We start from the raw sequence: 26729 nt of genomic DNA, 5'->3' as shown, positions 1-26729 counted from the left end.
CGCATGCCTCCCACCTCAGCCAGCTCATCTTCCATGGTCCCAGGGTCTGCACACGGCGTCCAAAGGCACCCGCTGTCTCAGCAGGTGAGCAGCATGCGTGCCCGTGGGCCCCGTGTTCAGGGGCCCAGCCACCCTCCTGCCTGACAGGGAACGACCAGGATTCAGAGCAGGCCGCTCCGGTGCTTTCAGAAGCACATGAAGGATGCATTCAACGGGAGGCATTCCCTACTCTGGGTTCCCTTGTGTTGACAGTGGAGGTTCCACCGGGGGGCCCCCCTCCAGCCACCTGCTCTCTGCTGCTGTCCACTGCCCCCTTTGTGGTGGGGTTCCCCCATTGCCCTATTTGTTGGGGTCATCTGTGAGGGGCCACCCTCAGAAGCAGCTGCCCCGACACCACATGATGTGTGAAGGTGCTCAAAGTGGGGTGGCCAGCCTCCCTCCCCTTGTCCCCCTTCTCTCAGGGAAACCTGTTCGTCACCCCTCACACTCAGCAAGCCCCCCAGGGAAGGCTGGGGTCTCGCAGGTCTCCTCTTGCTGCTGGCACTGCCGATGGCTTCTCCTCTCAGAAATTCTCCCAGGGAATGGCTGGGACCTGCCCGCTTGCCTGGTGAAGCAGGGTCCCAAGTGTGGAGGCTGGCAAAGACATTCCATCCTGCCGAGCAGGTGCTAGCTGCCAGTCCCAACCCCGCATGCCATGCAGCCTACACAGTGTGGGGCCACCCTGGACCTAGCAGAGTCAGACCCTCACCAAGGAACTTGCAGCAGGGCCCTGTGCACTCCCCCTGTGCGATGTAGGCTGGTCACCCAGTGTGGCTGCCACTGGCCGCTGAGGGGACTGGCCCCTGCTGAATGCACAGCTGGCTGGCACGCCCAAGTCTGGGCTCAAGGTCCTCCTGCCTAGACATGGCGGCCTGTGGATCTGCCTGCCTGGCACCCACTGTCAGAGCCACAGCCCCTCCTCACTGCTGCTGGTTCCACTTCCTGTCTGCTGCCCTACTGCTCAGGCGGAGGACCCACAGAGGCTGCCCCCGCCAGGCTGCCTGTCCAGGCCCTGGATGCCTGCGGCCTGGAAGCTGGACCTGGCCTGCTCCAGGGGTGCTGACTGTGTGTGAGGTGACCTGGGGACAGCTCAGGACACACCTCCACAGCCACATCCCCTTCTGGGTGCTGAGCAGCTGCAGGCCAGCTGAAGCCAGCTTCGCGACCCCACCCCAGGCTGGGTACATCCCTGGAGGGAAGTGCTGTCTGGCCAGCCACCCAGGGCCTGGAGCCGCCCTCCCACCCCAAGCCCCATCTCCACCTGGAGGGCATCCCAGGGTTGGGTTAGGGACAACTGCTGCTCCGCCCTGCATTGGACTGCTGTCCAAGCCTCTGGGTCATGTCCGGGGCTGCCCAGCTTCCCAGGACTTCCGTGGGTGGTGCCTCTCCCAGCCAGCATCAGCTTGGGGCTTGGGTGCGAGCCCTCTCCCCTCGAGGTCACTAGGTCACGGCCTCCTCTCATCACTGCCAGCCCCAGGACCCCTGAGGGCTGCGGGCCTGTGCAGGAGCGGGCAGCTGCCAGGCTGGGCGAGGCTCAGCATTGCCCTGGGGTGGGAAGGGCAGGGCTGCGCTGAGGCAGCCAAGGGGGAAGTGGCCTGGCTTGAGAAATCCCCGGTTCCTGCGGGCCCTGCCTGTCGCCTGCCCCGACCTGCCAGCCTCCCTCCTGGAGGCAGCAGCTGACCCCGGGGCCCGGGGCCTGCAGGTAAGGAGTGAGGCCGGCAGGGCAGCGGGCCTGGGAGAAGGGAGGCTGTGCCGAAGCCAACAGATGCCGCACGGCCCGCACGGCCTGGCAAGGGGCCCAGCACGGAGTCTGAGGCCCCAAGGGGGCGGGGGCTCAGTCCCTGGCCAGGCCGTCCCTGGGCAGCGCCCCAAGAGGCCATCGCGCTGCGCCCCGCAGCCTCGGCCCCTGCTTCCCGCCTCCCGGGAGCAGCCAGGGCCCCTCGGACGCGCGAAGGCCGCAGCGCGCGCAGGCCGCCCGAGCGCGCGCCGCACCCGGCGCCTGCGTGACCCGGAGGCGGGGCCCCGGGCCGAGGGGCAGGGCCGGCCGGCCAGCGGGCCCCAGGCCTGGACGCGGCGGCCCGGCAGGCGCGCCCGGTGAGTGCGGCCCCGGGGGCCCGGCCGCCCCACGTGCGCGGCGGGCGGCAGGGCGCGTGCGTGGCGGGCGCGCTTGCGCACTGGGCGGCCGCGGCCCCGAGCTGCTCGGCGGCGCCGGCGCCGGGTCCGGGCGGCCATGGGGCGGCCGGCGGCGGGGACGCGGAGGGCCAGGTAGCGGCGGCGGACGGTGAGCGCCCCGAGCGGGCCGCGCGGGAAGGGCCGAGCCCCGGGCGCGCCCCCGCGGCGCCCGCCGCTTCCGGGTTCCCGGGAAGCGTGGCCCCGGTCCCGCCCGGCGTGGAGCCCTGACCCCGCCGCCACTCCCGGGGTGGCCGGAGGCGCGGCTTGTGCTCCAGGAAAACAAGCCGGGGAAAATGTCGGCGTCCCCGGGAGAGGGCCCCGCCGCCCCGAGCGTGGGTGCTCCTTGTGAGGGCTGAGCGGCACGGGGGTGCGCCCGAGCAGAGCGAGCCCCCAGGCGGGCGCACGGGGCGCTGGGCGGCCGCTGCCCCTGCCCTGGGCGGCACGGGCCGCGCGTCGGCTGCTGGAACAGAGCTCAAGTTCTGGGGAACTTGTGGATGAGAGGGCACGCGGAGGTGGGGGAGAGGAGCGAAGGTCGAGGCCGCGGTCGCACTGCCCGCAGGAGAGAGGCCAGCCCTGAGGGGCCGCCCTGCCGTCCGTTCTCGAGGCAGCGTTCCTTTTCTTGAGATGGTTTACTTTTTCAAGTCACAGCTTGGTGTAGAGGAGAGAGGGTCCCTCCGTGGGAGCCCCTTCTCCCTGGGTGCTGGCGGGCGCCCTTGGGTCTCACTGCTGGCTGGGGTGTGGCCGTGGCTTGAGGCTCCTGGTGTCCAGGACGGCCTTGACACCTCGGGCTGTTTGCAGCAGGGCTGGCATGTGACCTGCTGCGGTCTCCCCGAGAGCCCCTGGGCTGAGCGACTTAGCCGTCTGTCAGGACCTGAGCACTGAGCGGGTAGAGGGACCCTGTTCTGCCGCCCTGGCTTCAGGAAGCAGTTGTGTGAGCCCAGTGGGCTCCCTTCCGGCAGGTACTCTGGGCGGTCAGCGTGCCCAGTGGGCTCCCATCCGGCAGGTACTCTGGGCGGTCAGCGTGCCCAGTGGGCTCCCTTCCGGCAGGTACTCTGGGCGGTCAGCGTGCCCAGTGGGCTCCCTTCCGGCAGGTACTCTGGGCGGTCAGCGTGCCCAGTGGCCTGCAGTAGCAGCTCAGGTTTTCAGCAGTTCTGGTTTTCACTTTGCGTCTGTCTGGACCAAGCGTCCTTATTTCCCAGCCTGGCAGTCTGACGCATCCCTCGGCCACAGTTGGCTGTGCTCTGTGCCCTGTGCCCACACCTTGCCTTTTCTGCTGTGGAGCTCTTGGACGCGCGGTGTCGGGAATGTGGGGCCAGGCTTGTCTGTTGGCACACCACGCTGCCCGTGCAGGCCTCTTCTGCCTGTCGGCTCTCCAGTGAGGACACTTGAGTTCCGGGAGCGGCCGTGTGCAGCACCTCAAGCGGGCGCGAGAGTCTGCGCAGGGTGACCCCTCATTCTTTCGAGGCAGTGTGCTCCTCCCCTCCGGCCGGGAGGAGGGGTGCTGGCGAGTGCAGGGCCCCTGGAGCACAGCTCCCCACTTGCGTGTCCGCTGCATTCCCTCGGAGCTGCTGCTCTGGCAGGGCTGGCTCACTGAGGGGCAGCAGGTGTGGCCTGGCTGTCCACGCCCTGCTTGCTGTCTGTCCTCTCTCCCCACTTTGCGCTTTTCTGCAAGGATACCTTGGCCCAGAGGCTGGAGCTGGGCCACCCGAAGGCAGGACGCAGCTGCTCCATTGGCGTGTCCACGTCGGGGGGGCCCACACTTGAACCCTAGGCACAGTGGGGTGGGTCGATGACGCACACCCAAGGTGGCAACGCTGCACATGGTGGCTTGGCCCGCCGTGCTCTTCTTGGTTTTTTTGTTGTGGTCAGAAGTGGAGCTTGTGTGTTTGAGCATCTCTGGGACACGCCAGAGCCTGTTTGCAGGGCCTGGCGTCCTAAACGGGCAGGCACGCTCGACCATGGTGGCTCAGCGTGGCTCTGCTGCTCGGGGCCATGCCCCCTCCCTGGGCGGTGACTGCTGGTCTCGGGAGGGTTTGCAGTGTGCGGGGAGGTTGCCGGTCCTCCCGTGTCAGGGGGTGGGGTGGTTGGCAGATGGGCCAGCCGCGTTGTTTCCCTCCTGTCACGGGCAGGCGCGTGGTTATCGCTGCTCTGTGCACCTGCGTTTGTTAATGATTACATTGCGCTATCACTGGTTTTCTGTCCAAAGTTACTACTGACCGACTTCAGGAACGGAACAGGAAAACATGAACGCTGGCAAGGAGCTAAGTCCAGACTCCGCCCAGTACCACTGCTCAGCATGTCATGGGGACGAGGCCTGGAGCGACGTGCCCCCCACCCGGGGCCGGGCCAAGGCCCGCAGCCTGTCAGCCTCGCCGGCCGCGGGCAGCACCAGAGAGTTCAGGTACGGCCCCTGGTTTGTGGCAGAACCCTCGGCTGGCGTGCACACTGAAGGCGGCCAGTGATGGCCTGGTGGGTGCTGCTGGGGGCGGGCTGCCCCCTGGCCACGGGTCGTGGACGGGGCCTGGGCACACGGTGCTTACACAGGGTCTAGGTGGCCGATGTCTGCGCGCCGTGGACGGGGCCTCTCCCCTTGAAGTGGGCCACGGGGGCTTGGCCATGGGAACTTGCCAGAGGCTGGCTCAGCTGCTCCGCCAGGTTCCGCCCGTGGCCCGCAGCTCAGCTGCTTGTGGCTGGGATGTTCTTAAAGGATGTTTCAGAACACAGAGTAATAGGAAAGGAGAAGTCTCCCACCCGCTGCTTCGTTCTCCAGTTGGAAGGCAGCTGTGCTTACCGCTATACCACCAGTGTAGGTCAGAGCTGGTGTCCGGAGCCGGGAGCCGGGAGGCAGGAGCTTCTTCCACATCTGCCCGATGGGTGCACAGGGACTTGGGCGCACTCACAGGGCGCCGGATCAGAAGCGCAGTAGCCGCGACTTAAGCCTGAAGCAGCCAGTGTGATCTCAACAGCGTGACCCACTGTGTCACCTCTCCAGCACCAAACAAGAAGTGGTGATGGCAAACCCCGTCTGGGCAGGAGTGTCCCTGCTGTGTGGGGCCGCGTGTCTGTGTCACGGAGCAGCCGGTGCTGTGCGTGCTCTACAGAGCTGCCTTGCTGCCCGTGGGCAGTGGCCAGCAGCCACCTCTGTGGATGGCCTGGAGAGGGCCAAGGAGAGAAGGGAGCCCGTGTCCCAGACAGGCCGGGGAGCACAGGGCGGTGGGACCATGCAAGGCCAAGTTTCCGCCTGTGGCCCCAGCATCCCATGTGGGCGCCAGTTCTAGTCCCGGCTGCTCCACTTCCCATCCAACTTCCTGCTTATGGTCTGGGAAAACAGCAGCTAACCCAAGTACTTGGATCCCTGCACCCGTGTGGGAGACAGAGGAAGTTGTGGCTCCAGAGCGACCTGGCTTCAGTTCTTGCAACCATTAGTGGAATAGACCAGATGCATGCTCAGAGGGTCCCGGATGTGGCCACGCTCTGCAGCCCGTCCAGACACTGTGCCTCAGATGGCTCCCAGCAGAAGGGAGTCAGGGGCATGCCTCCGGCCCATTGCTGGGGAGTGAGCTGGCCCCATGCCCAGCACCTGCACCAGCCCCTGAGGCTTTGCCCAGGATTTGCTGTGTCAGAATCGCTTTTCTTTTGTTGGAAAAGTTGGTGTTTCAGTGACTCCGTGTGATTCAGAATAAGAGATTGTAGGGCTTGGTGCAGTAGCCTAGTGGCTAAAATCCTCGCCTTGCATGCGCTGGGATCCCATATAGGCACCAGTTCATGTACCCACAGCCCAGATTCCCATCCAGCTCCCTGCCTGTGGCCTGGGAAAGCAGTCGAGGACGGTCCAGAGCCTTGGGACTCTGCACCCGCGTGGGAGACCCGGAAGAGCTCCTGGCTTTGCATTGGCTCAGCTCCGGCCGTTGCAGCTGCTTGGGAGTGAACCAGTGGACAGAGGATCTTTCTATATATCTGACTTTTCAATAAAAATAAATAAATCTTTAAAAAGAAAAAAGATTTGAAGCAATTACATATTTGAAAGGCAGAGGGAGGCACACACAGGTAGGCTGAGCTCCCCAGCCTGGCTCACTCCTGATACTTACGGACCGCTGTCATCCAAATTCCCCGTGCGGATGGCATGGACCCGGGCATAAACCTGCAACCAGGCACAGACATGGCCCACACACCCATTGTGGCTTCCGGATCCTTGGTGCAAACCAGAAGCCTCCCCTGAGTGTCCTGAGCTCCCAGGGAGGGGCGCTGAGCCGCAGGCCCCCGGGGCTTCAGTTCCCTAGGGCTGTCCTGAGCCAGCATTTCCCTGGGCTGGGCTGACTGCACGCCCCCCCCCACCGCCCTGTGTCCCTGGGCTGACTGCATTGCCCCCCCCCCCAGGTGTGCACCCCTCAGACCCTGTTCAGAGCTTTTCAGAGTCACACTTGGCCTCCCAGCCCTGACAACCCCTGCTGCCCTGTGTGCCTTACAGGAGGACGCGCTCTCTGCATGGGCCCTGCCCAGTGACCACTTTTGGACCAAAGGCCTGCGTGCTTCAGAACCCCCAGACCATCATGTGAGTCGCAGGGGCCCTAGGGCAGGTACCCCTTGGGAGTGTGTGGACTGCGGGGTGACGTGGTATACGGCTCTAAGAGAAGGAACAGTGTGTGTGTCCGGAGGCTTTGACGAAACCACAGGGATGTCCCCAAGCCCCACTGGGCACAGAACTCCTCCAGGTGGCCCCACAGGGGTGTCCTCAGCCCCACAGGGGTGTCCTCAGCCCCACTGGGCACAGGCCTTCTGCACTGGCCCCACTGGGGACTGGCCTCCCGCACTGGCCCCGCTGGAGGCTGGCCTCCCGCACTGGCCCCACTGAGGGCTGGCCTCCTGCACTGGCCCCACTGGGGACTGGCCTGTCACGCTGGCGCCACTGGGGGCTGGCCTCCCGCACTGGCCCCGCTGGAGGCTGGCCTCCCACACTGGCCCTCTGGGGACTGGCCTCCCGCACTGGCCCACTGGGGACTGGCCTCCCGCACTGGCCCCACTGGGGACTGGCCTGTCACGCTGGCCCCACTGGAGGCTGGCCTCCCGCACTGGCCCCACTGGGGACTGGCCTGTCACGCTGGCCCCACTGGAGGCTGTCCTCCCGCACTGGCCCCACTGAGGGCTGGCCTCCCGCACTGGCCCCACTAGGGACTGGCCTGTCACGCTGGCCCCACTGGGGGCTGGCCTCCCGCACTGGCCCTCTGGGGACTGGCCTCCCGCACTGGCCCCGCTGGGGACTGGCCTCCCGCACTGGCCCCACTGGGGACTGGCCTATCACACTGGCCCCGCTGGAGGCTGGCCTCCCGCACTGGCCCCCGTGGCCTGGGCTGTGCCCGGGTCGTCCTGTTCTGGTGTGCAGGGTGCGGCCAGTTTGCCTCTCCTGTAATTAGTCCAAGATAGGGAAATACCGATTAGCTTTCTGCATCTGATTTTCCTTGTTGGAAGGATACCCTACCCTTCCATGGGTCTGGCCTCATGAGCCTGGGGTCTTGGCCTTGACCACAGTGCCTGCCTGCCTGTGCCGTTCTAGCTGGGGTCTGTGGTCTGCGGTCTCAGGGCAGATGACTCTGAGCTGTGCTCATGTATGAACGTGGCGTTTGTGCTCAGCTGCGGGGGTCCTTGCCCCTACCCGGTGCGATCCTCCCTGCAGAGCCGCAGCCACGGACAGGTCCTAGGAGGTGGCGGATGCTCAGGGCCGGTTCTGTGGAAAGAGGAGGCTTAACAGAAGGCAACTGTTGGGGCTAGGAGGCCAGGGTGTGCCCTGGGCCAGAGAGCTCCCCAGGCAGTGCACCTGGGCTGTCTGCTGGGGGCTGCCCTGTGGACCGTGCCTGGTACTGGCCCAGGACCAGCCAGGGCTCCTGGTGCTGGAGGTTCTGTGGCCTGGCTGGTCCCTCCCCCGACAGCTCGGGCCGAGGCTGTGACCTGACCCGACCATGCTCTGCTTCTGGCATTGACCCCAGATCGTAACCCCAAACAGTGAGGACTGCGCTGTGGTCAGGCCACCCCACTCTGGCAGACTCCAAGCCTTCAGGCGTTGCTTCGCAGTGCCATCTGTTCAGCCATGCTCGTCCCCAAGGCTGAGGCTCTCCGAGCAGGACTGTGAAGCCAGCAGCCATGCCCACTCCTCCCAGGACTGCCAGCCCTCTGTTTGCTCCAAGCCAGCAGGTCCCCTCCCTGTACTTCCTGGTCTGGGAAGAGCCACTCCCTGGACGCCACTTCCTGGCCTCCGTGCACCTGTAGTGGCCTCCACGATGAGCTCGCTGGAGGAGTGGGTGGGCAGCGTCTACTTGGAAGGGTCTGAGGAGGGCCACTGGCTGGCTCTGCCCCACCTCGGGGGCCCGTTCCAGGACTGTGCAGTGCCCCCTAAGGACCCAGCCTGACGTGAGAAGTCCCTTGGAAGCCACCGGGTGCTCAGCAGTCAGAATGGAGCTGTAGCCTGCTGGCAGGCTCAGCGCCTTTTCAAGTGACCCAGCAGAAGCCAAGAGACTGGTCTGTGATCAGGCCTGAGCTGACGCCGCGGGCGGGGCCCAGCCTGGGTCAGCCGCGTGTGGGTGAGTGTCACCTCTGCCCTGGGCGGAGGGCCGTGAGCCGCCCACATGTGCCCCGGGCTCTGCCAAGTGCTGATCGGTCACGGGCTCCCGGAGTGCACGCCCTCTCACCTGCCAGTGGCCGAGAACCCTCCCACGGCCCGGCCGGTTCCACAGGCCCGCGAGAGGCTGCGCAGTCATGGTGCTGGAGCCGAGGCCAGCGGGACGACGGCCGGGAGCAGGGGTAAAGTCTGGCCTCTTGGCCGTGCGTGTGGGCCCTGATGACGTTCCTAGGTTTGTTCTTGCCTGTTGGAGAGGCAGAGGAGTGGAGAAAGCTTGTGTCTGCTGGGTGATTACCCAGGTGCTTGCGGTGGCTGGGCCTCGCCAGAGCTGGGAGCCACAGGCCTCCCCATGTGGATGGCAGGTACCCAGTTGCTTGGGCCACCTGCTGCCCTGCGGGTCTGTGAGCAGGAGCTGGAGCATGGTGTGGGCTGTGGGCATTGCACGTGCTGGCCTTCCATGCGTGACTATGCAGATGGTCAGAAAACTCTGGTTTTATAGTTTCAGGAAACTCATAGCTTGGTTGTTTCTGTAAAACTTTGATAAATCACTCTACAACATTTTGCCTTTGGTTCTGATGGTGCAGAGAATAGGTTGATGAGTGTGCAATGCCCAGCCGGGAGGGTGTTGGTGAGGCAGGGCTGTGTGTGCAGCTGGCGCTAGCAAAGTGTGACCAGGATGCTGTGGACCCGTCGGCCGTCTCCTGGAAGGGGGCGGTGCCTTGCAAGCCATGTGCCTGACGGGGCCGAGCAGGAGGCCCGTGGAGGTGTCATGGGTGGCCCCACGCCCCCTGGCGACGCCTGGAGAGGGTAAGTGCTGTGGGCTGGCTGGCCGTCGCTCTCCCTGGCACCCCGCATCAGCAAGGCGTGCCATCCCCTCAGCACTTCTCCACTGGGGGCGGCACGCTGGGAGTGGACAGCCATCCCCTCCCTCCCTCTCTCGGTTCCCGGACTGCCTCCCCACCCCCGTGCGCGACTCTTCTGCCTCCTCCAGAGGCAGGGCCCATAGCCCAGTAGCCAATGAGCAAGGAATCCTGGCCTGTGTGGCATTGGTCCTGAGCTGATGGGGTGAGCCGCTGGCTTCCCTGCTTCCCTCACAACGGGAGGTCCTGGGCCGGGGGAGAGTCCCAGGCAGCTGCCATGGACACTGGCCTGGGCGTCCCTCCGTAAGCAAGCAGGTGCTTGCCGGGTTGAGTCTGCCGAGGTGAGAGGTGGGTGCCATAGCAACCACCTAGCAGATGTGGCTGAGCCTGTCCAGGAGCCAGCACCTGGCAGCTGGCGGCTGTGTCCTGTCCAGGGCGTGTGGGCCTTTGTCTGGAGAGCATGTGCAGAGCTGGCGTGACTTGTCTCCTCCGCCAGGCACATCCAGGACCCTGCGCGCCAGCGGCTGACGTGGAGCAAGCCCCCCAGGAGTGTCCTGGTCATCAAGAAGATCCGGGATGCCAGCCTGCTGCAGCCCTTCAAGGAGCTCTGTGCACACCTGGTGCAGGTGAGTCTGCCCTCGGTGTCAGCACAGTCCCCAGGGCCCTGGCCACGGGGCCGGCCTCTCCAAGGCCCCTGGTGCAGGTGAGTCCAAGGCCCCTGGTGCAGGTGAGTTTGCCCTCGGTGTCAGCACAGTCCCCAGGGCCCTGACCACGGGGCCAGCCTCTCCAAGGCCCCTGGTGCAGGTGAGTCCAAGGCCCCTGGTGCAGGTGAGTCTGCCCTCGGTGTCAGCACAGTCCCCAGGGCCCTGACCACGGGGCCAGCCTCTCCAAGGCCCCTGGTGCAGGTGAGTCCAAGGCCCCTGGTGCAGGTGAGTCTGCCCTCGGTATCAGCACAGTCCCCAAGGCCCTGGCCACAGGGCTGGCCCCTGGCAGGGGGCAGTTCCACCCTCGGCGTCAGCATGGCCCCCAGTGCCCTGGCCATGGTGGGGACATTCTGTCCCCAGCAATCCCAGGTCCCTGGCCAGCTCCACACAATGCCTAGTGGGGGGGCAGGCACAGGGGAGCTTTCTAGGTGGGCACAAAAGGGCAGCTGGTCGGCGCATGCCCACAGCTAGCAGGGCAGGCCTTGGCCTTCCTGTGTGTTCGGTACAGCCCGTTGCTGCTTTGCTCCTCTGGCCCTGCCGTGGACACAGCAGGACCTTACAGGAGCCGGGAGCCAGCATGTGCTCGGGGTCTCCTACAGGGTGCACCCAAGTGCAGGAGTGCCCGCTGGTGGGAGCTGCGCCCCACGCTCTGCTGGCCCCTTGCCGGAAATGAAAGCAGCAGCAGCCCTGGTCTGGTGGGCACTGGCCGCCCACGTCTGCCCTTCTGCCGTGGAACCTGGTCTGGTGGGCACTGCCCGCCCGCGTCTGCCCTTCTGCCATGGAACCCCGCACGGCCAAGCCTGCTCAGGCAGTTAAGGGTGCTGCCATGGCCTTGGTTCCTACTCCCCTGTCCTCACACACTGACCCATAGCTGCCTGGCACTGGAGCAGCACTCCATAGGCAGGGCGGGTCGGGCTGGCTCCTGGTTCTGGCTGCACCTCCATGGCCATGCTGGCGAGAGCAGTGAGTGCCACATGTGTTCCTGGGCTCCCCTTGCCCCCCAGAGCCCCAGGGAGTGCCACCATAGCTCACTGCTGGTGGCACCAGTGGAATGCACGCAGGCGGTGGCTGTCCCCACAGCAGTCTCCTCACAGCACCCTGCAGGTGTCCTTGGGGACCCTCAGCCCCCAAGCCACTACAGGAGGGTACTGCTGTGGTCATGGGTGGGAGTCAGTTATGGCAGGAAGCTGCTGGGAGAGGGGGTGCCAGACACAGCCACCCCCAGGACAGGAACCTGCCAGCAGAGCCCTCGGCAGGCGACCTAGAGCCAGGAACGCTCCATGGTTGCCCAGCCACATCGCGAGGCTCGTTGGGAGCTGGAGCCAGGCCGGCCCTGGGCTCAAGTGCACCCCTTTCCAGGAGAACAACATGGTCGTGTACGTGGAGAAGAAAGCCCTGGAGGACCCAGCCATCGCGGGTGACGAGAGCTTCGGGCCTGTCAAGAGGAAGTTCTGCACCTTCCAGGAGGGTGAGCACCGGGGCGGGGTGACCCTGCGAGGGAGGGGGATGAGGAGGGGCGGGTGACCCTGCGGGGGAGGGGGATGAGGAGGGGCGGGTGACCCTGCGGGGGAGGGGGCGGGGGATGAGGAGGGCTGGGTGACCCTGCGGGGGAGGGCGGGTGACCCTGCGGGGGAGGGCCGGGTGACCCTGCGGGCAGAGCAGGGACGGCAGCAGCACAGCCAGGCCTCCTGCCTTGCAGACTATGACGACATTTCCAACCAGATAGACTTCATCATCTGCCTGGGGGGGGACGGGACCTTGCTGTACGCATCCTCACTTTTCCAGGTGACTGTGGCGGCGCGGGAAGGGGGTAGCTAGCCTGAGGACACGCCGGCTTCTGTCCGGCTCCCTGTCCGGCAGATGCGAGCTGCTGTGTGGTCCCTCCTGCTCTGGGAGGACAGAGGGGCCTTCTGAGCGCTGGCCGCACCTGTGCCCGTGTGGGAGCTCAAGGCCTGGCCTGGCCTAGGGCTCCTCTGGGGTGTGGCCCCACAGAACTGAGTCCCCAGGGCCCGGGGCTTGTTGCTACCTAGTCCTGAGTGGCCCGTCTCCCTGTCACAGGGCAGTGTGCCTCCGGTCATGGCCTTCCACCTGGGCTCCCTGGGCTTCCTGACCCCATTCAACTTTGAGAACTTTCAGTCCCAAGTTGCTCAAGTGATAGAGGGTGAGTCAGCCGCCCTGGGGCCCTGGGCCGCCCTGGCCACAGTCATCCGTGGATGGCCCGTGGGGCAGCGGCCAGCAGGCCCACGCTCTTGCACGGGTCCTGGGTGTTCCTGCCTGAGATGCAGAGGGGGCCGTGCGTCTTCACGGTGGGCCGCTGACCCTCTGGCCTTCCCCGGGTGGGCCCTGCTGACCCCACTGGTCCCCAGGGAATGCTGCGGTGGTTCTGCGCAGTCGGCTGAAGGTCAGAGTGGTGAAAGAGCTACGAGGGAAGAAGGTGGCTGTCCACAACGGGCTGAGCGAGAACGGGGTGCCTGCCCCAAGCCTGGACACGGAGACAGGAAAGCAAACCATGCAGTACCAGGTCTGTGGGCTCGGCTGTGGCATCGTGGCTGTGGTGACCCTGGCCGGGAGAGAACTGGTATCGGGTCTGTGGACTCGGCCGTGGCAGACACGCCTGCCTCATGCCCCTCCAGGTCCTGAATGAGGTCGTCATTGACCGAGGCCCCTCATCCTATCTGTCCAATGTGGACGTCTACCTGGACGGGCACCTCATCACCACCGTGCAGGGGGACGGTAAGGCCGTGACCCCAGCCCGTGGCCCAGAAGCTCTGCGGGGTGGGGGCCTGACACCCACCCTCTCCTGTCAGGAGTGATCGTGTCTACCCCGACGGGCAGCACAGCGTATGCAGCCGCCGCAGGGGCCTCCATGGTCCACCCCAACGTGCCAGCCATCATGGTGACCCCCATCTGCCCTCACTCGCTGTCCTTCCGGCCCATCGTGGTCCCTGCGGGGGTCGAGCTGCAGGTCAGAGCCAGCACACCCTCTACCTGGTCCATTTTGAGTCATGTGACCCTGTGCCCTGGACAGAGCCTCAGGGGCTTCCCCTTTCTGCCTCCGGCTACCCGCTGTCCCCAACCCTGGCCTCTGGCAACTCCTGACACTGCTTGACGGCAAGCACCACCTTGTAGGGGTACCTGGAGGTACCCTAAGACCCCCGTCCAAGCAGGGAGAACTCAGCCAGCCCTAGGGCAGTCCAGACCCTTTTGAGCCTCCAGGCCAGGCTGGGGGGGGAGGAGAGCAAGGGCCCACTCCTTCCCTACTCGGCCTTGACAGATCACGCTGTCGCCAGAGGCAAGGAATACCGCGTGGGTGTCTTTTGATGGACGCAAGAGACAGGAGATCCGCCACGGAGACAGGTGCGGGCTGGGAGGCTGTGAAGCCCAGGTCGTCCGAGCTGGCCGCTCAGAGCGTTGGGGGCGGAGCTGCGTGAGGCTGCTGCCCTGAGCCCGTGTCCCTTCCACGCCCGCAGCATCAGCATCACTACCTCTTGTTACCCACTCCCGTCCATCTGTGTCCGCGATGCCGTGAGCGACTGGTTTGAGAGCCTGGCCCAGTGTCTGCACTGGAATGTGCGCAAGAAGCAGGCCCATTTCCCGGAGGAGGAAGAAGGCGAGGAGGAGGAGGGCGAGGAGGAGGAGGACGAGGAGGAAGGCTAGGCCTTGTCACGTCCAGGCAAGGGCCCTGGGCCTGCTGCAGTCTTGGTTTTCTTCTGCTGCCCTTGCACACGGGGGTCCCAGGCAGGCAGGTGCACCTGCGGCCTCCACTGTGGCGTCACCACTGCCTGAGCTGCCTTTTACTGACCAGACAAGCTACTTTTTAACATTTTAAATCTGTCTTCTTGGTATTTCTGAACACGCAATGTGAGCGATGGGCTGGTGCCCTCCAAGCCACGCGCCCTGAGCAGCCTCCAGCGCCTCCCAGGCAGAGTTCTGGCAACTGCCGGAGGCAGAGGCACAGTCCTAGGGTGGCAGAAGTGAGTCTCGGGCTGTGGGGGATCCTGGCTGGGTTGCCGTGGAACCTGGTCGGGCCCCCTCTCTGCCAACAGACCCCACATTCCACACGTGTTTCTGTATATGCTTTCGCACACTGCTGGGAGGGAGCTGGTCTGATGTCCGTGTTTACATGCGTGTGCGGTCCGGTGTGGCTGCTGGCGGCTGCCGCCCAGGGAAGGGCTCAGTGCTCGCGAGCAGAGGCCCGTATGCCTGGGAGCCGTGTGGCGCTGTGGCTGAGCTGTCTGTGGCTGTGTCCACGGACCTCCCGCCACAGTGTCTGGCTGCGCTCTGAGTCCTGGGCCCTGGTTAGGTTTTCTTACCAGGTTGGTCAGGACTGGCCAGGCCAGGCACTGCAGGTTCCTATGGACAGAAGGAGCTGGGGGACTCCCTGGGACCCTCTCTGGGGTCCCTCTGGGGGTGTCAGCGAAGTACAGGCTATGTCTCAGTGCCACTGCCCATGACCCCCTCACAGTTCTGGGTAGCCAGGAGACTGAGCACAGGGAGATGCAGAAAGGGGGTGCAGTTGGCTCAGCCAGCGACAGCGAGTCCTGGTGGCGGGGTCCTGACGGGCCTGGAAAGCTTTGGATTTTTGAAATAAATCCCTAATGTTCCCATTGTTAACATCCTCAGAATTTGTTAACTGTTGTTAGAAGCCTTCTTACTATTTTCAGATCTTTCAATAAATGCACTTGTAAAAAACCACTGACCAGACGCTCCTCTACTTCTGGCCTCTGGTGACCAGACTGAGGGGCCCACATGGGCCTCACCTCGCGACACGCACACACCATGTTAGCACCTGGTGCCAGGGGCCCCCAAAGGACAGGGAAAGGCTGAGCAGAACCCCGCAGAGGGGGGCAGCCAGTCCTGGGTGGGTTCTGGAACCCACCCACACCCTGGAGGGGGGGTGGTTGGCATGGCCCTGTGCCTGAGGATCACCCCTAAAACAATGAGCTTTGGGGAGGCCATCCCTTCCAGCCCACACCCACCGGGCTGCCACCCAGACTCCCACTGTCCCCGCCCAAGGTCTCCCTGGCCCTGGGGAAAGGCCGGAAGGGACCAGGACAGAAAAGAACAGGGCAGGGCTCTGCTCCCTGCCTTCTGGAGCGTTCCAGACTCCTCGGGAAAAGGGGCCGCCCCAGGACTCGGGGTTGGGGAACGCTGGCCCAGGCCCTGGAGGAGCCCCGAGGGCGCCTTGTGCGGACAGACAGCCGTGTTCACACACACCACAGGTGGAATGGCACGGGGCGCGCACTAGGCAGAAAGGCAAGTGACCAAGTCCCCGAAAAGGCCACCCAGCTCCGGGCGCGACCGCCTTAGGGGGCCCGGCTGCAGGACGGCGCTGAGCGGGGCTCTCCGGGGTGACCTGCCCGCGAGCCTGCACCCGAGGCCCGCCTCGGCCCAGCCGCGAGCCTCGGCCCAGCCGCGAGCCTGCGCCCCGAGGCGCCCTCGGTCCTGCGCGTACGGGCGGCCGCGCGCGGGGCTCGCCGAGGCGGCGGCATCCGGGGCGTCACTTCCGGGCCCCCGGGGGCGCACCTCGCTTTCCGCCAGGCTCGGCTCGCCGCTGCCGCTGCCACGTCCGCGGCCCCCGACCTCGCAATGGACCCCCTTCTGGGGCCGGGCCCAGCCCCGGGCAGGCCGGGGACCCCGCCGGGCTCCGGAGCCGCGCGGCGCGCGGGCGCGTGCGGGCCGCCCTAGAGGGCGCCCGGGGAGCTCCCGGCGGGGTCCCGCCGGCCCGCCGCGCGGGGCCGAGGTAGGGCGGCCGTTGGGGTCCCGCGCGGGGCGCTCCGGGGGCGCGGGGCGGGCGGGCGGGAGCCCCGGAGCGCGGTCCGGCGTGGCAACCCTGGGGCTGCTCGCTGGACCCGTTAGGTCAGCGTTGGAGATGGCCCATCCGCTGCTCGCTCGCCTCCTGCTGCAGCAGCCGGGGGTGGACCGGGCCGAGGCCAAAGCCGGGAGCCGCCTCTGGGTCTCCCTCGCCCAGGCCACCAGCAAGGCAGCTGGGTGCAAAGTGCAGTGGCTGCACTTGAACCGGTCTGAGCTTGGTCCGCGGCGGTTTCCAAACCCCCAGATGTGAGCGTGTGACTGGGTTTTTTTGTGGCTTGAACCCACCAAGGGGTCTGTAGAGTTGGTTAATAATGCGGGCAGTGGAGCTGGTATGGGGCGTGGGTGGCAAAGCCGCCTCCCGCGTGGGCACAGGCTCTGAATCCTGCGGGCAAGCGGGAAGATCTTGTCCTTCCCTCATTTTTTTTAACATTTATTTATTTTTGTTGGAAAGGCAGATCAGATTCAGAGAGAAAGGGAGAGAGAGAGAGATCTGTCCACCTGGCTTACCCCCAAAGTAGCTGCAACGGCCACAGCTGAGCCAATCCAAAGCCAGGAGCCAGGAGCCACCTCTGGGTCTCCGAGGCAGGTGCAGAGTCCCAAGGCTTTGGGCCGTCCTCGGCTGCTTTCCCAGGCCGCAGGCAGGGAGCTGGGTGGGATTAGAACCGGCGCCCGTATGGGATCCTGGGCGTGCAAGGCGAGGACAGAGTCACTGGGCCTAACTCTTCCTTTTTAATTAAATAAGTATGTATGCAGGTCTCCATGCCAGTCGCTCCAGATGTCACACGACCTTGGTAACCCAGCGTCCCCCTTTGGGGGCTGCCTGGCTGTGTGTCCTGGAGGACTGTGTGTCCTGGAGGTACAGGCTGAGCGAAGGTGGGCAGCCTTCCACGCACTGCCTCGCCCGGGCCCGCCGAGGGCGGGGTCAGTCTGCTGCACCTGCGCCCGCCGCCCCTCCCTCGGGATCCCTGCCCATCGGGCAAGGGCGCTTATCGCTGCCCACAGATCAGGGCCCTTGGACTTTGGTGTGTTGGGGTTTTTTTCTGAAATTATCTTCTAATTACTCTCTATATGAACTTTTATTTTTAAAGATTTATTTTATTTTTATTGGAAAGTCAGATATACTGAGAGGAGAGACAGAGAGGAAGCTCTTCCATCTGGTGAATCACTTCCTGAGTGACCACAACGGCCACAGCTGAGCTATTCCCAAGCCAGGAGCTTCCTCTGGGTCTCCCACACGGGTGCAGGGTCCCAAGGCTTTGGACTGTCCTCTGCTGCTTTCCCAGGCCACAAGCAGGGAGCTGGGTGGGAAGTGGAGCTATTGGGATTAGAACTGGCACCTGTATGGGACCTGGTGCATGCAAGGCGAGGACTTTAGCTGCCAGGCTACCACGCTGGGCCTTGGACTTCGGTCTTTCACAGGACTGGAATTACTTGTCTTCAGAGTCACCAGCAGTGGAAACGCAGGACGGAATCGGGGGAGGGTGCTAGCTGGGACCCTACCAGGACAGGGTGAGTCACCGCTCAGGGTGTTACCTCCCCCGAGGAGCTGGAGGCTGCTGTGTTCTGTTGGGGCCACTGGGCCTCCCACCTGAGTCTACACCGCTGGCTCCAGCAGCCTTTTTGCCTCTTGGTGGGTACTGTTGTCATTTGATTCAAAGGCATAATGACAAGGAGATTTGACTGGCGGTTCTCCCCCCAAATGCCTGGAACAGCCAGAGCTGAGCCCATCAAGGTCTGGGGCTTGCATGGGGCTTGGTGGTCATTGGCAGGAAGCTGGGGCGGAGGTAGAGCTGCAGCGAGGGGCCCAGCCCTGACCACGGCTGCCCTGCCCGGCGTCCTGACCGTGGCCACGCTCCAGCAGCCGGGAGGGGCCGAGGCTGCTGCAGCCACGGGACTTGTTGAAGCCCAGCTGGTGGAGCTGACGTTGCTGCCTCGGGTGGCAGGCTGGCCTGGGCTCTGCCTCCTGCTCTCAGGCCGACAGGCCGCCCTGCCGCTGCCTTGGCTCCCTGGCGTTGTCATTTCTGTCATGGAACCAGTACCTTCTCCCAGCAGGGTGTCAAGCCAGACCTGGAGCCCGGGGCCCGGCTGACACCCTGACACACTGTTCGATCGCTTTCAGTGTTTAATCACTGTCGGTCTTTCAGGCGTGAAAGATGGGCATCGTGGCAATGCTGGCGCCCTCCACCCAGCCCCAGCCTCGTGGCTGACCACCCCCACAGCCTCGGCCTGGACTCACCAAGGCTCTTATGTCTGGCAGTTCATCACGAGGCTTCTCCCGGTGGGGTTCTTTGTAAAAATTCGTGAATTGGGGCTGGTGTTGTGGGTCAGTGGGTTAAGCTCCTGCTTGCAACACAGCATCTCATGTCTCAGCATGAACTGCTGGACTTGTGGCATGGCCCCATGGTGGCAGAAGGTGGCCCAAGTGTGGTGCCCCACTGGAGCTCTGGGCTCCTGGCTCCCGCAGCCGCCCCAGCTTTGTGGGGGAGAAGCTTTGCTGTAGGCAGCGCCCTGCTCTGTGGGGGAAGGTGGGCTCAGCCCAGGCTTGCCCCGCAGTTCCCAGGCTCCGTGTGCCGTGTTCCTGCCAACTCCCTCTGAGGTTTTTATCTCCACGCACTTGTTGCCTCCTTGGTGGTCCCCGTGTTCTCGAGTTTTCTGTTGAACACTGTTGAGGTTCCTTTAAGAGGAAGACCTTCAGTGTTCTGTCCGGGGTCAGGATGTGCCAGGGTCCCCTCGCTTGGATGCTGCTGGCTCCGCACCAGGCTCCATGGTGTTGGATTGCAGCCGTCTTGGTGCCTGCGTGTTCCTGGGTTCATGGCTGCTTCCCCGAGCTGTCTGGCGTGGGGGGTTGTCCTTGCTGGGCCGTGGCCAGTGCCTGGAGGCACCGTGATGCAGAGACACACCTGCATGTTATAGCTGCAACTGCTGGGATGGACATTTCATTGGCAGGACCGAGGCTGCCATGTGGCCTGACTCAGGGCATGGCCACGTGCCGTCAGCAGGGTCAGCGTCCTGAGGGGCACACCTCCCTGGGTGCTCCCCCTCCCTGGGTGCTCTCTGTCTTCTGTCCAACCCCTGAGGCTTTTGAAAGCACACATCCAGTTTCCATCTGTGCTGTCTGCTGTTTTGACCCAGGACAAGCTGTGATGGGAACGGATCCTGGGTTCCTGACCAGAGAGCTTTCCCCCTGCTGTCTGGGCCAGCGGCCTCACGAGAAGGCGAGCCTCCTCACCCACCGCCCGGTGCAGCCAGCCTCTCGTGGGTCTCTGTAGTGTGTTGCTGTGCTGTGCGGGGAGGTGCTTACTGTGGAAGAGTGGGTGGGCTGCATCCCTGCTGTGGATGCACAGGCAGGCAGGGTTGGTGTATGGCGTGGGCTGGTGGGAGCTGCACACAGCCTGGCGTCCGGCAAGGTCAGCTGCACGGCGTCTGCCCTTCTGAGTCTCCAATCAGTTCATTGACAAGAAGTCACCTCAGGCCAGCCCAGATCTGCCCAGAGTCCGCCCTCGCCACCTGTTGCGTGCAGGGACACGGAGTGTCCGAGCTAAGGGACAAACTGGCCCCTGGAAGGCAGGTGGACACAGAGCCAGAATTCTGAGGTTGGCTGGTGGCAGTGAGGCCTGCCTTGGGACAGGCGCATCCCGTGTGGGAAGCCCAGTCTGAGCCCCACTCCACTATAAGCCCACCTTCCCGACGAGGCACAGCGATGGGAGCCCCAGGCTGAGTGTTGCAGCACAGCCCGTGTCTGCCTCCCGAATCAGTAGGTGTGTAACGTCTGAAAAAATAAGAAGAGCTCAGGAAAGAGCAAGATACAAGGAGAAGCAGGTCGGTTAGAAATGAAACTGGGGGCCTGGCGCTGTGGCCTGGCAGCTGACGTCCTCGCCTTGAACGCGCCGGGATCCCATGTGGGTGCCAGTTCTAATCCCGGCGGCCCCACTTCCCACCCAGCTCCCTGCCTGTGTCCTGGGAAAACAGTCCAGGACGGCCCAAAGCCTTGGGGCCCTGCACCCGCATTGGAGACCCAGAAGAGCTCCTGGCTCCTGGCTTCAGATCGGCTCAGCTGTGGCCGTTGCAGCCACTTGGGGAGTGAATCAGCAGATGGAAGAGCTCTCTCTGTCTCTCCTCTCTATAAACAAAAAAATGAAATGAACTTGGAGCTCGTGTGATTGTGTAGTAGGCTCACAGGCTAATCCTGCGCCTGTAGCATCCCATGTGCGTGCGAGTCCGTGTCCTGTGTACTCTGCTTCTGACCCAGCTCCCTGCTACTGGCCTGGGAAGCCAATGGGGAGTGTGCCATGTGGGAGGCCTGGAAGAAGTGCCTGGCTCCTGGCTGTAGCCTGGCCCAGTCCTAGCCATCACGATGTGTGGAGGGAGCCAGCAAGTTGAACCTTCACTCTCTGAAATCTGCCTTTCGAATTAAGTAAAGATGAAAGCTAGCAGCTCGTCCCTTCCGGGAGAAAAGTGGAAGCGACAGCCCCTAGGCGGGGAGGAGGGCAGGCGTGGCCCGGGCAGCAGCCCGGAAGGGGTCAGACCGTGGTGACAGTTCTCGAAACTGCTTGATGTTCTGTCTGAGCCCTGTGTTCGCCCCTAGGTTCAGCTCTCATGTCTGCGGAGGCCCTGCCGCTCAGCCCTGGCATCCTGGCACGTGTCCACCTGGCTGTCCGTGCCACCCAGCCGTGAGGCGACGGCAGCATGGCTTCGGCACAGCCGTCCCCACCGCAGGAGACGGCTCTGGCCGGCCAGGGACAGAAGGGGAAGTCGCTGCCCGGCTGGGGCTCTGTTCCCGGCCCCCGAGGCGAGCAGCCCACGGAGGGCGACCCCGCCGAGAGGACCGTCACCATCACCGACACCACCGTGCTCGAGTCGGACCTGGGCGTGTGGGACTCGCGGGCACTGCTCTACCTCTCGCTGTGGTTCTGCCTCAGCTTCTGCACCCTCTTCCTCAACAAATACATCCTGTCCCTTCTGGAGGGCGAGCCCAGCATGCTGGGTAAGGAGGGGCGGGGCCAGCCTCCCGAGCCGGTGGGCGCGCTGGCTTCCCCACGTGTGCCTGAGGTGTCCCTCCGGCACCGGCGCCCCTTCTCCCGTCAGGAGCCGTGCAGATGCTCTGCACCACCCTCATCGGCTGCGTGAAGGTCTTTGTGCCCTGCTGCCTGTACCAGCACAAGGCCCGGCTCTCCTACCCGCCCAACTTCATCACCACCATGCTCTTCGTGGGCCTCGTGAGGTGAGGAGACGGTGAACCCAGCGGCTGTTCGGCCATGGGACGTGGCCTTGTGAGTTTGACCTCCGTCGGTGCCAGGGCAGGACTGGCATGCCGTCCTGAGGCTGAGCCTTGCCAGGTCGTTTGTCCTCACACTGCCTCTCCCGTTTAGGTTTGCAACTGTGGTGCTGGGCTTGGTCAGCCTAAAAAATGTGGCCGTCTCGTTCGCTGAGACGGTGAAGAGCTCCGCCCCTCTCTTCACTGTGATCTTGTCACGGCTCATCCTGAGGGAGTACACAGGTGAGGGCCCCCCATCGCCGTCCCCCGTCTTGATTTGGCTTCCAACCCTGGTGGACATGTTTGAAGCAAAGCTCTTAGAATAGTTAGAAAATCTCGGTGACATTTAGCAAGAAGAGATCTGCTGGGGAGGACCGGTGGGTGACGGAGGCGCCAGGGCTCCCCGAGCTGTGACACCGTCACCCGGAGACCGAGTCCCCATTGCACACGGAGCCTGACGCAAGTTTGCGTGGCGGTGACACGTCGTTGCAGGGTGCCCGCAGAGCCAGGGTCACCCCATGGCCACAGCCAGGAGGGCCATGGGTGGAGATGGCCTGTGGCAGGTCAGGTCTGGCAGCTGTGTGGGGGCCGAAGTGACAGGGCTGGCCGCACCCTCGCCAGAGGACTCTGCTTGGAGCCGGTCGGCTTCTCCTGCACACGGCTGTGTACCCGACACCCGGCCCGGGCTCAGTACGTGCAGAGAGCAGGCTGTTCCGCGTGTTGACCGGCTCCACTAAAGATTTCCTGAAGTGTTTATCTTATCTAAAAGGCAGATTTGACAGGGAGAGACGGGAGAGCTGTCCAGAGGCTGCAGTAGCCAGCGCTGAGCCGGTCAGGTGCTGGGGCTTCCTCTAGATCTGCCACGTGGGTGCAGGCTCCCCGACACCGGGGCTGTCCTTCACCGCTCTCCCAGGCCGGAAGCAGGGAGCTGGATGGGAAGTGGGGCAGCCAGGACTCAAACCAGTGCCCACAATGCTAGCCTGTGTGAGCTTTTAGTTCAGACCCCAAATGCCTGCAACAAGCTGGCATCTAGCAAGTCCGACTGATCTTGTGGGTGGCAGGGTTCCAGGCACTTACCCCTTGCTGCCCCCACCCGGGTGGGCATGGCAGGGGCCAGCTAGGCTTGGAGCCAGGACATGACCCACACTGGATGCGGACGCAGGCATCTCACCAATGACTCGCGCTGGCCAAACGGCCGTCATGTTGATGGGGTCTGTCAGTGAAGGCCTTTCTGTGCTGGTGGGAGCCAGAAGGAATGCCAGGGGGCATGCCAGAAGCCCTCTGGCCCTCTACCACAGCTCCCTGGGTGTGTAGAGGTCACTTGCCCTGTGGGCTTGCTGCATCCCAGGTGGGGGGCATGCCCCTTGGGTGGCACCTAGTGGTCAGCAGACAGAAGGAAGCTTCTGGGCGTGCGGGGTGCTTTCATGGTGGAGCCTGCAGCACAGCAGCTGTTCACAGCGGGGTCTGCTCTGCCCAGGGCTGCTGGTCAACCTCGCCCTCATCCCAGTCATGGGCGGGCTGGCACTGTGCACGGCTACCGAGCTCAGCTTCAACGTCTTGGGCTTTGCGGCTGCTTTGTCCACCAACATCATGGACTGGTGAGTAGGGAACGTGCTTGGCCCCTCCTGCCAAGCATGTCCTGAACCCCTGGACATGCTTTCACTCAGGTCAGAAGGACATGACTTGGCATGGCTCGGTCATGGTGAGCCAAGAGGGGCAGCAGCATTGTTCAGCTGCCCAGCCTGGCTGCAGTCAGGGCCACTTCCTGGGCACTGGTGGCCATCTGCAGCCCACATCGTGGCTGTGGAGACCAGGCGAGGCCCATGTGGTCCCAGGGTACAGTGCCATGCTGTCCACCATCCTGATCTTGCCACAGCAAGTGGGAGGTGGCATCCCAGATCCACCCGGTCCACCTGTTTGTGGACAAAAGGACACCCCCCCAGGAGCTGCTGTCTGCTCAGGGGCCCGCCGTGGGGTCAGGCTGCTCCCCCGGCCCTCCTCGCTTGGGGCCGCCATGGGGTCAGGCTGCTCCCCCGGCCCTCCTCGCTCGGGGCCCGCCGTGGGGTCAGGCTGCTCCCCGGCCCTCCTTGCTCTGGGCCGCCGTGGGGTCAGGCTGCTCCCCCGGCCCTCCTCGCTCAGGGCCGCCGTGGGGTCAGGCTGCTCCCCCGGCCCTCCTCGCTCAGGGCCGCCGTGGGGTCAGGCTGCTCCCCGGCCCTCCTCGCTCAGGGCCGCCGTGGGGTCAGGCTGCTCCCCCGGCCCCCCTCGCTCTGGGCCGCCGTGGGGTCAGGCTGCTCCCCCCGGCCCCCCTCGCTCTGGGCCGCCGTGGGGTCAGGCTGCTCCCCCGGCCCTCCTGGCTCGGGGCCCTCCCGGTTCCCTCCTGCATCCCCACTTTGCCTGTGTGTCCCACCCTCTGCCGCTGCAGTCGCCCTCCCCCTGCCCTGGCTTCATGTCGCCCTGTGTGTGTGGTCTGTGCAGAGCCCTCTGGTGCGACCTGCTGTCCTGTGCAGAGCTTCCTGCTGAGCCCACGAGCATCTCCAGGAGGGCTGGCATCTAGTGCTGCGTTCCCTCTGCCGAGCACTCCCAGATGGCCGCAGTGGCCGGAGCTGAGCAAATCTGCAGCCAGGTCTTCCAGGTCGCCCAGCTGCCCACCTTTGCTGCTTCCCAGGCGTCGGAGGTGGAGCAGCCAGGGCTTGAGTTGGCACTGCGACGGTTGGCACCACAGCCCTGCTCCTGGTTGCATTTCGATTGGCCTTGTGTCTTCATGTGACCGTCCTATTGATGAGTTCTGCCTGCTTTTCTGTCAGGACATTGTGTCTGTAAATGCTGGCTCAGTGAGTCTCACACACACCTTGGAGATGTGTGGTGCCAGTTGCTGGCTGGTAGATGTCTTCTATTCAAAGTTGGTTTGCAGGTCTGTGTTGTGGCTCAGCAGGTTAGACTGTACAGCTCCTGGCTAATGGCCTGGAAGGCAGCAGAGGGTGGCCCAAGTACCTGGTACCCTGCATCCCTGGGGAGACCCAGAAGATGTTCCTGTTGAGGCCTGGCCCAGCCATGGCCATTGTGGCAGCAGGCAGTAAACCCAGGGATGGGAGATTGTTCTGTCTCTAACTCTGCCTTTCAAAGAAAGAAACCAAACTTTCAAACACCAAGCGCACATTTTTGTGAAGTGAGCTTGTGAGACGAGTTTTGTACTTAGACAAGGACCTGAGGGTTCTCTGACTGCCTCTAGCCAGGCCACCTTGGCCCTGCTGGTGTGAGGCAGGTGTGAGCGGTCCACCATGCTGCCTGCCGGTGTGCGGCAGGTGTGAGCTGACCGCTGTGCTGGCCGCCGGTGTGCTGCAGGTGTGAGCTGGTCACCGTGCTGTGTGGTCACCCTGACCTTGCCTGTGCTTCCTTGTAGTTTGCAGAATGTTTTTTCAAAGAAGCTCCTCAGCGGAGACAAGTACCGGTTTTCGTAAGTACTGTGGGCCAGAGGCCTTCAAGATCCTTCCCGCACGCAATGTCAAAGACCCCACACTTGTGCAGCCCACTCTGTTCCGAGGGATGCTGGGAGGGCCACCTGTCGTGGGCCTGTCCTGCTGCCAGCCTACGTGTAGCTGCCTTTGCCTGTATGGGCTAACCCTGCCAATGTGTGCAGCAGGTGGGTCGGGCCAGACTGGAGGCAGGAACTCCACCAGGTCTCCTACTCGGGAGCTAGGGGCCGAGTCTCAGAACTGGACTCAGCATTCCATTGTGCCATGTAGACATGCCACGTGGCTCCCAGCACTGCAGCAGACACCACGGGAGCCACGGGGTCCTCTTGGGCAGACACTGCCGTGGAGCTGGCTGCATCCCCGTGCCAGCCTGCTGAGGGTCTCTGTCCCCACAGGGCCCCGGAGCTGCAATTCTACACCAGCGCCGCGGCAATGGCCTTGCTTGTCCCTGCCTGGGTCTTCCTCTTGGTGAGCAGTGTGGTTTCAGGCACAGGGCCGGCCTCCTGGGGCGTCCTGGGCTGGAGCTGTGCCTGGCACACAGCCCCACCCACCCTCCCACCTCCCCTGAGGGTTGGCAGTGCCCGGGCTCTCCTGGGCTTGGGCAGGTGAAGGTGTTTCTCAGGGTATATTTTTAGAGTTGAACTGGTTGGTTGAAAGACTATGACTGTTTAAATTTACGATTTTAGCCTTTTTTATTGACTTATTTTTATTGGAAAGGTGGATCTACAGAGACAAGGACACACATGCCCCCTCAGCCCAGCTGGTGGGCATGGGGTCTGGGCAGTCTTCGCTACTTTTCAGAACCGTGGCCCCTCGTGGGGTCTGAGTTCTGACCCGCGGCACATCGAGCCAGTCCCTTGGCAGTGTGTTCCGTGATGCTGTGGCTGTGCCACGTTTCCAGCTCACACAAGCCCGCTATAGCTCCATTGGCCGCACAACCCAGTCTTAGCAGGCGGCATGCAAGGGACACGCCTGCCAGCCCAGCCCCCCATTGTGCCCCAGGACGTGCCTGTCATTGGCCGGAGCGGGAGGAGCTTCCACTACTCGCACGATGTGCTGCTGCTGCTGCTGACGGATGGGGTGCTCTTCCACCTGCAGAGCGTCTCAGCCTATGCCCTCATGGGCAAGATCTCCCCCGTGACCTTCAGGTGAGTGATGGCGGGAGCGGGGTCGGACGGTGCTTTCCCCCACCCTGGCTCACAGGCACCCTCTAGCTGGGGGCCCTTGTGGCAGTCACCCCCTGTGCCCTCTGTGGCACAGCCCCAGGGGCACTCAGCATCCTCATGTCCTCTTGTGGCAGCGTGGCCAGCACCGTGAAGCACGCCCTGTCCGTCTGGCTGAGCGTCATTGTGTTTGGCAACCACGTCACTGGCCTGTCTGCCGTTGGGACCATCCTGGTGACAGTGGGAGTCTTGCTTTACAACAAGGCCAGGCAGCTGCAGCAGGAAGCCATGCAGGGTCTGGCTGCAGGTGCCAGCCAGGCCCCAGAGGACAGTACAGAGCCACTGGTGCCCAGGGACCCCCACGAGCCCCACTGAGTGGAGCCCCACCATCCCCTCCTGCACCACTGGCACTCAGCCCCTGGGCAGCACCTGATGGCCAGGCCTGCCAAACCAAGCTCGTGCCTCCGCGGCTCCCTGCCAGGCACGTGTCTACTTGCCACTCCCGTGTGCAGAGCCTCTAGGGCCCGGCTGGTTCCAGTGCCAACGCAAGCTGCCACCTGCTCAGTCCCCAGCAGGAGAACTCAACCTTACACCAGCCTGTCCAGGCCCACAGCCACAGTGTCCTCGATGGGCAAGGCCG

At 64.1% G+C, this 26729-nt stretch overlaps 2 protein-coding genes across 7 annotated transcripts; both read left to right on the top strand.

Annotated features, from left to right (window-relative positions):
* The first annotated feature begins 1572 nt into the window (after nt 1-1572).
* NADK (NAD kinase) lies at nt 1573-15080 on the top strand. Of its 5 annotated transcripts, none has more exons than XM_040987787.1 (12): nt 1573-1741; nt 4418-4612; nt 6680-6763; nt 10178-10307; nt 11745-11853; nt 12085-12170; nt 12444-12546; nt 12752-12906; nt 13019-13118; nt 13193-13350; nt 13660-13742; nt 13856-15080. In XM_040987787.1, exons 2-12 carry the CDS (start codon nt 4455-4457, stop codon nt 14040-14042), a joined length of 1353 nt encoding a protein of 450 aa, XP_040843721.1. In that variant the 5' UTR covers nt 1573-1741; nt 4418-4454; the 3' UTR covers nt 14043-15080. The 5 variants fall into 5 exon arrangements, with proteins under 5 accessions (XP_040843721.1, XP_040843722.1, XP_040843723.1 ...); XM_040987788.1 differs by lacking the exon at nt 1573-1741 and adding an exon at nt 2267-2320; XM_040987789.1 differs by lacking the exon at nt 1573-1741 and having other exon boundaries at nt 2593-4612; nt 11748-11853.
* A 963-nt stretch (nt 15081-16043) lies between these two features.
* LOC121161428 (solute carrier family 35 member E2A-like) lies at nt 16044-26555 on the top strand. 2 transcript variants are annotated; one of them, XR_005884678.1, is made up of 10 exons: nt 16044-16128; nt 18344-18477; nt 20785-21183; nt 21285-21420; nt 21569-21696; nt 22931-23051; nt 24854-24907; nt 25322-25394; nt 25929-26144; nt 26193-26320. XR_005884678.1 is itself a non-coding variant. In XM_040987792.1 (10 exons), exons 3-10 carry the CDS (start codon nt 20886-20888, stop codon nt 26462-26464), a joined length of 1194 nt encoding a protein of 397 aa, XP_040843726.1. In that variant the 5' UTR covers nt 16044-16128; nt 18344-18477; nt 20785-20885; the 3' UTR covers nt 26465-26555. The 2 variants fall into 2 exon arrangements, 1 of the variants encoding a protein (XP_040843726.1); XM_040987792.1 differs by having other exon boundaries at nt 25929-26074; nt 26227-26555.
* Nucleotides 26556-26729: the final 174 nt, after the last annotated feature.

This window comes from Ochotona curzoniae, unplaced genomic scaffold (genome assembly GCF_017591425.1).
Source record: "Ochotona curzoniae isolate NIBS_2020 unplaced genomic scaffold, NIBS_Ocur_1.0 contig_4792, whole genome shotgun sequence".
Taxonomy (NCBI): Eukaryota; Metazoa; Chordata; class Mammalia; order Lagomorpha; family Ochotonidae; genus Ochotona; species Ochotona curzoniae.
The sequence above is the reverse complement of the archived record's forward strand: the minus strand, read 5'-3'. Positions and strand labels throughout refer to the sequence as shown.

What these genes read in the sequence shown, in the direction of transcription:
- NADK (XM_040987787.1), top strand. Translation starts at nt 4,455, where the DNA reads ATGAACGCTGGCAAGGAGCTAAGTCCAGACTCCGCCCAGTACCACTGC. An exon ending in GGCAGCACCAGAGAGTTCAG is followed by an intron (nt 4,613 to 6,679) that starts GTACGGCCCCTG and finishes TGTGCCTTACAG; the next exon opens with GAGGACGCGCTCTCTGCATG. An exon ending in GAGATCCGCCACGGAGACAG is followed by an intron (nt 13,743 to 13,855) that starts GTGCGGGCTGGG and finishes CCACGCCCGCAG; the next exon opens with CATCAGCATCACTACCTCTT.
- LOC121161428 (XM_040987792.1), top strand. Translation starts at nt 20,886, where the DNA reads ATGGCTTCGGCACAGCCGTCCCCACCGCAGGAGACGGCTCTGGCCGGC. An exon ending in GGGCGAGCCCAGCATGCTGG is followed by an intron (nt 21,184 to 21,284) that starts GTAAGGAGGGGC and finishes TTCTCCCGTCAG; the next exon opens with GAGCCGTGCAGATGCTCTGC. An exon ending in CATCCTGAGGGAGTACACAG is followed by an intron (nt 21,697 to 22,930) that starts GTGAGGGCCCCC and finishes TGCTCTGCCCAG; the next exon opens with GGCTGCTGGTCAACCTCGCC.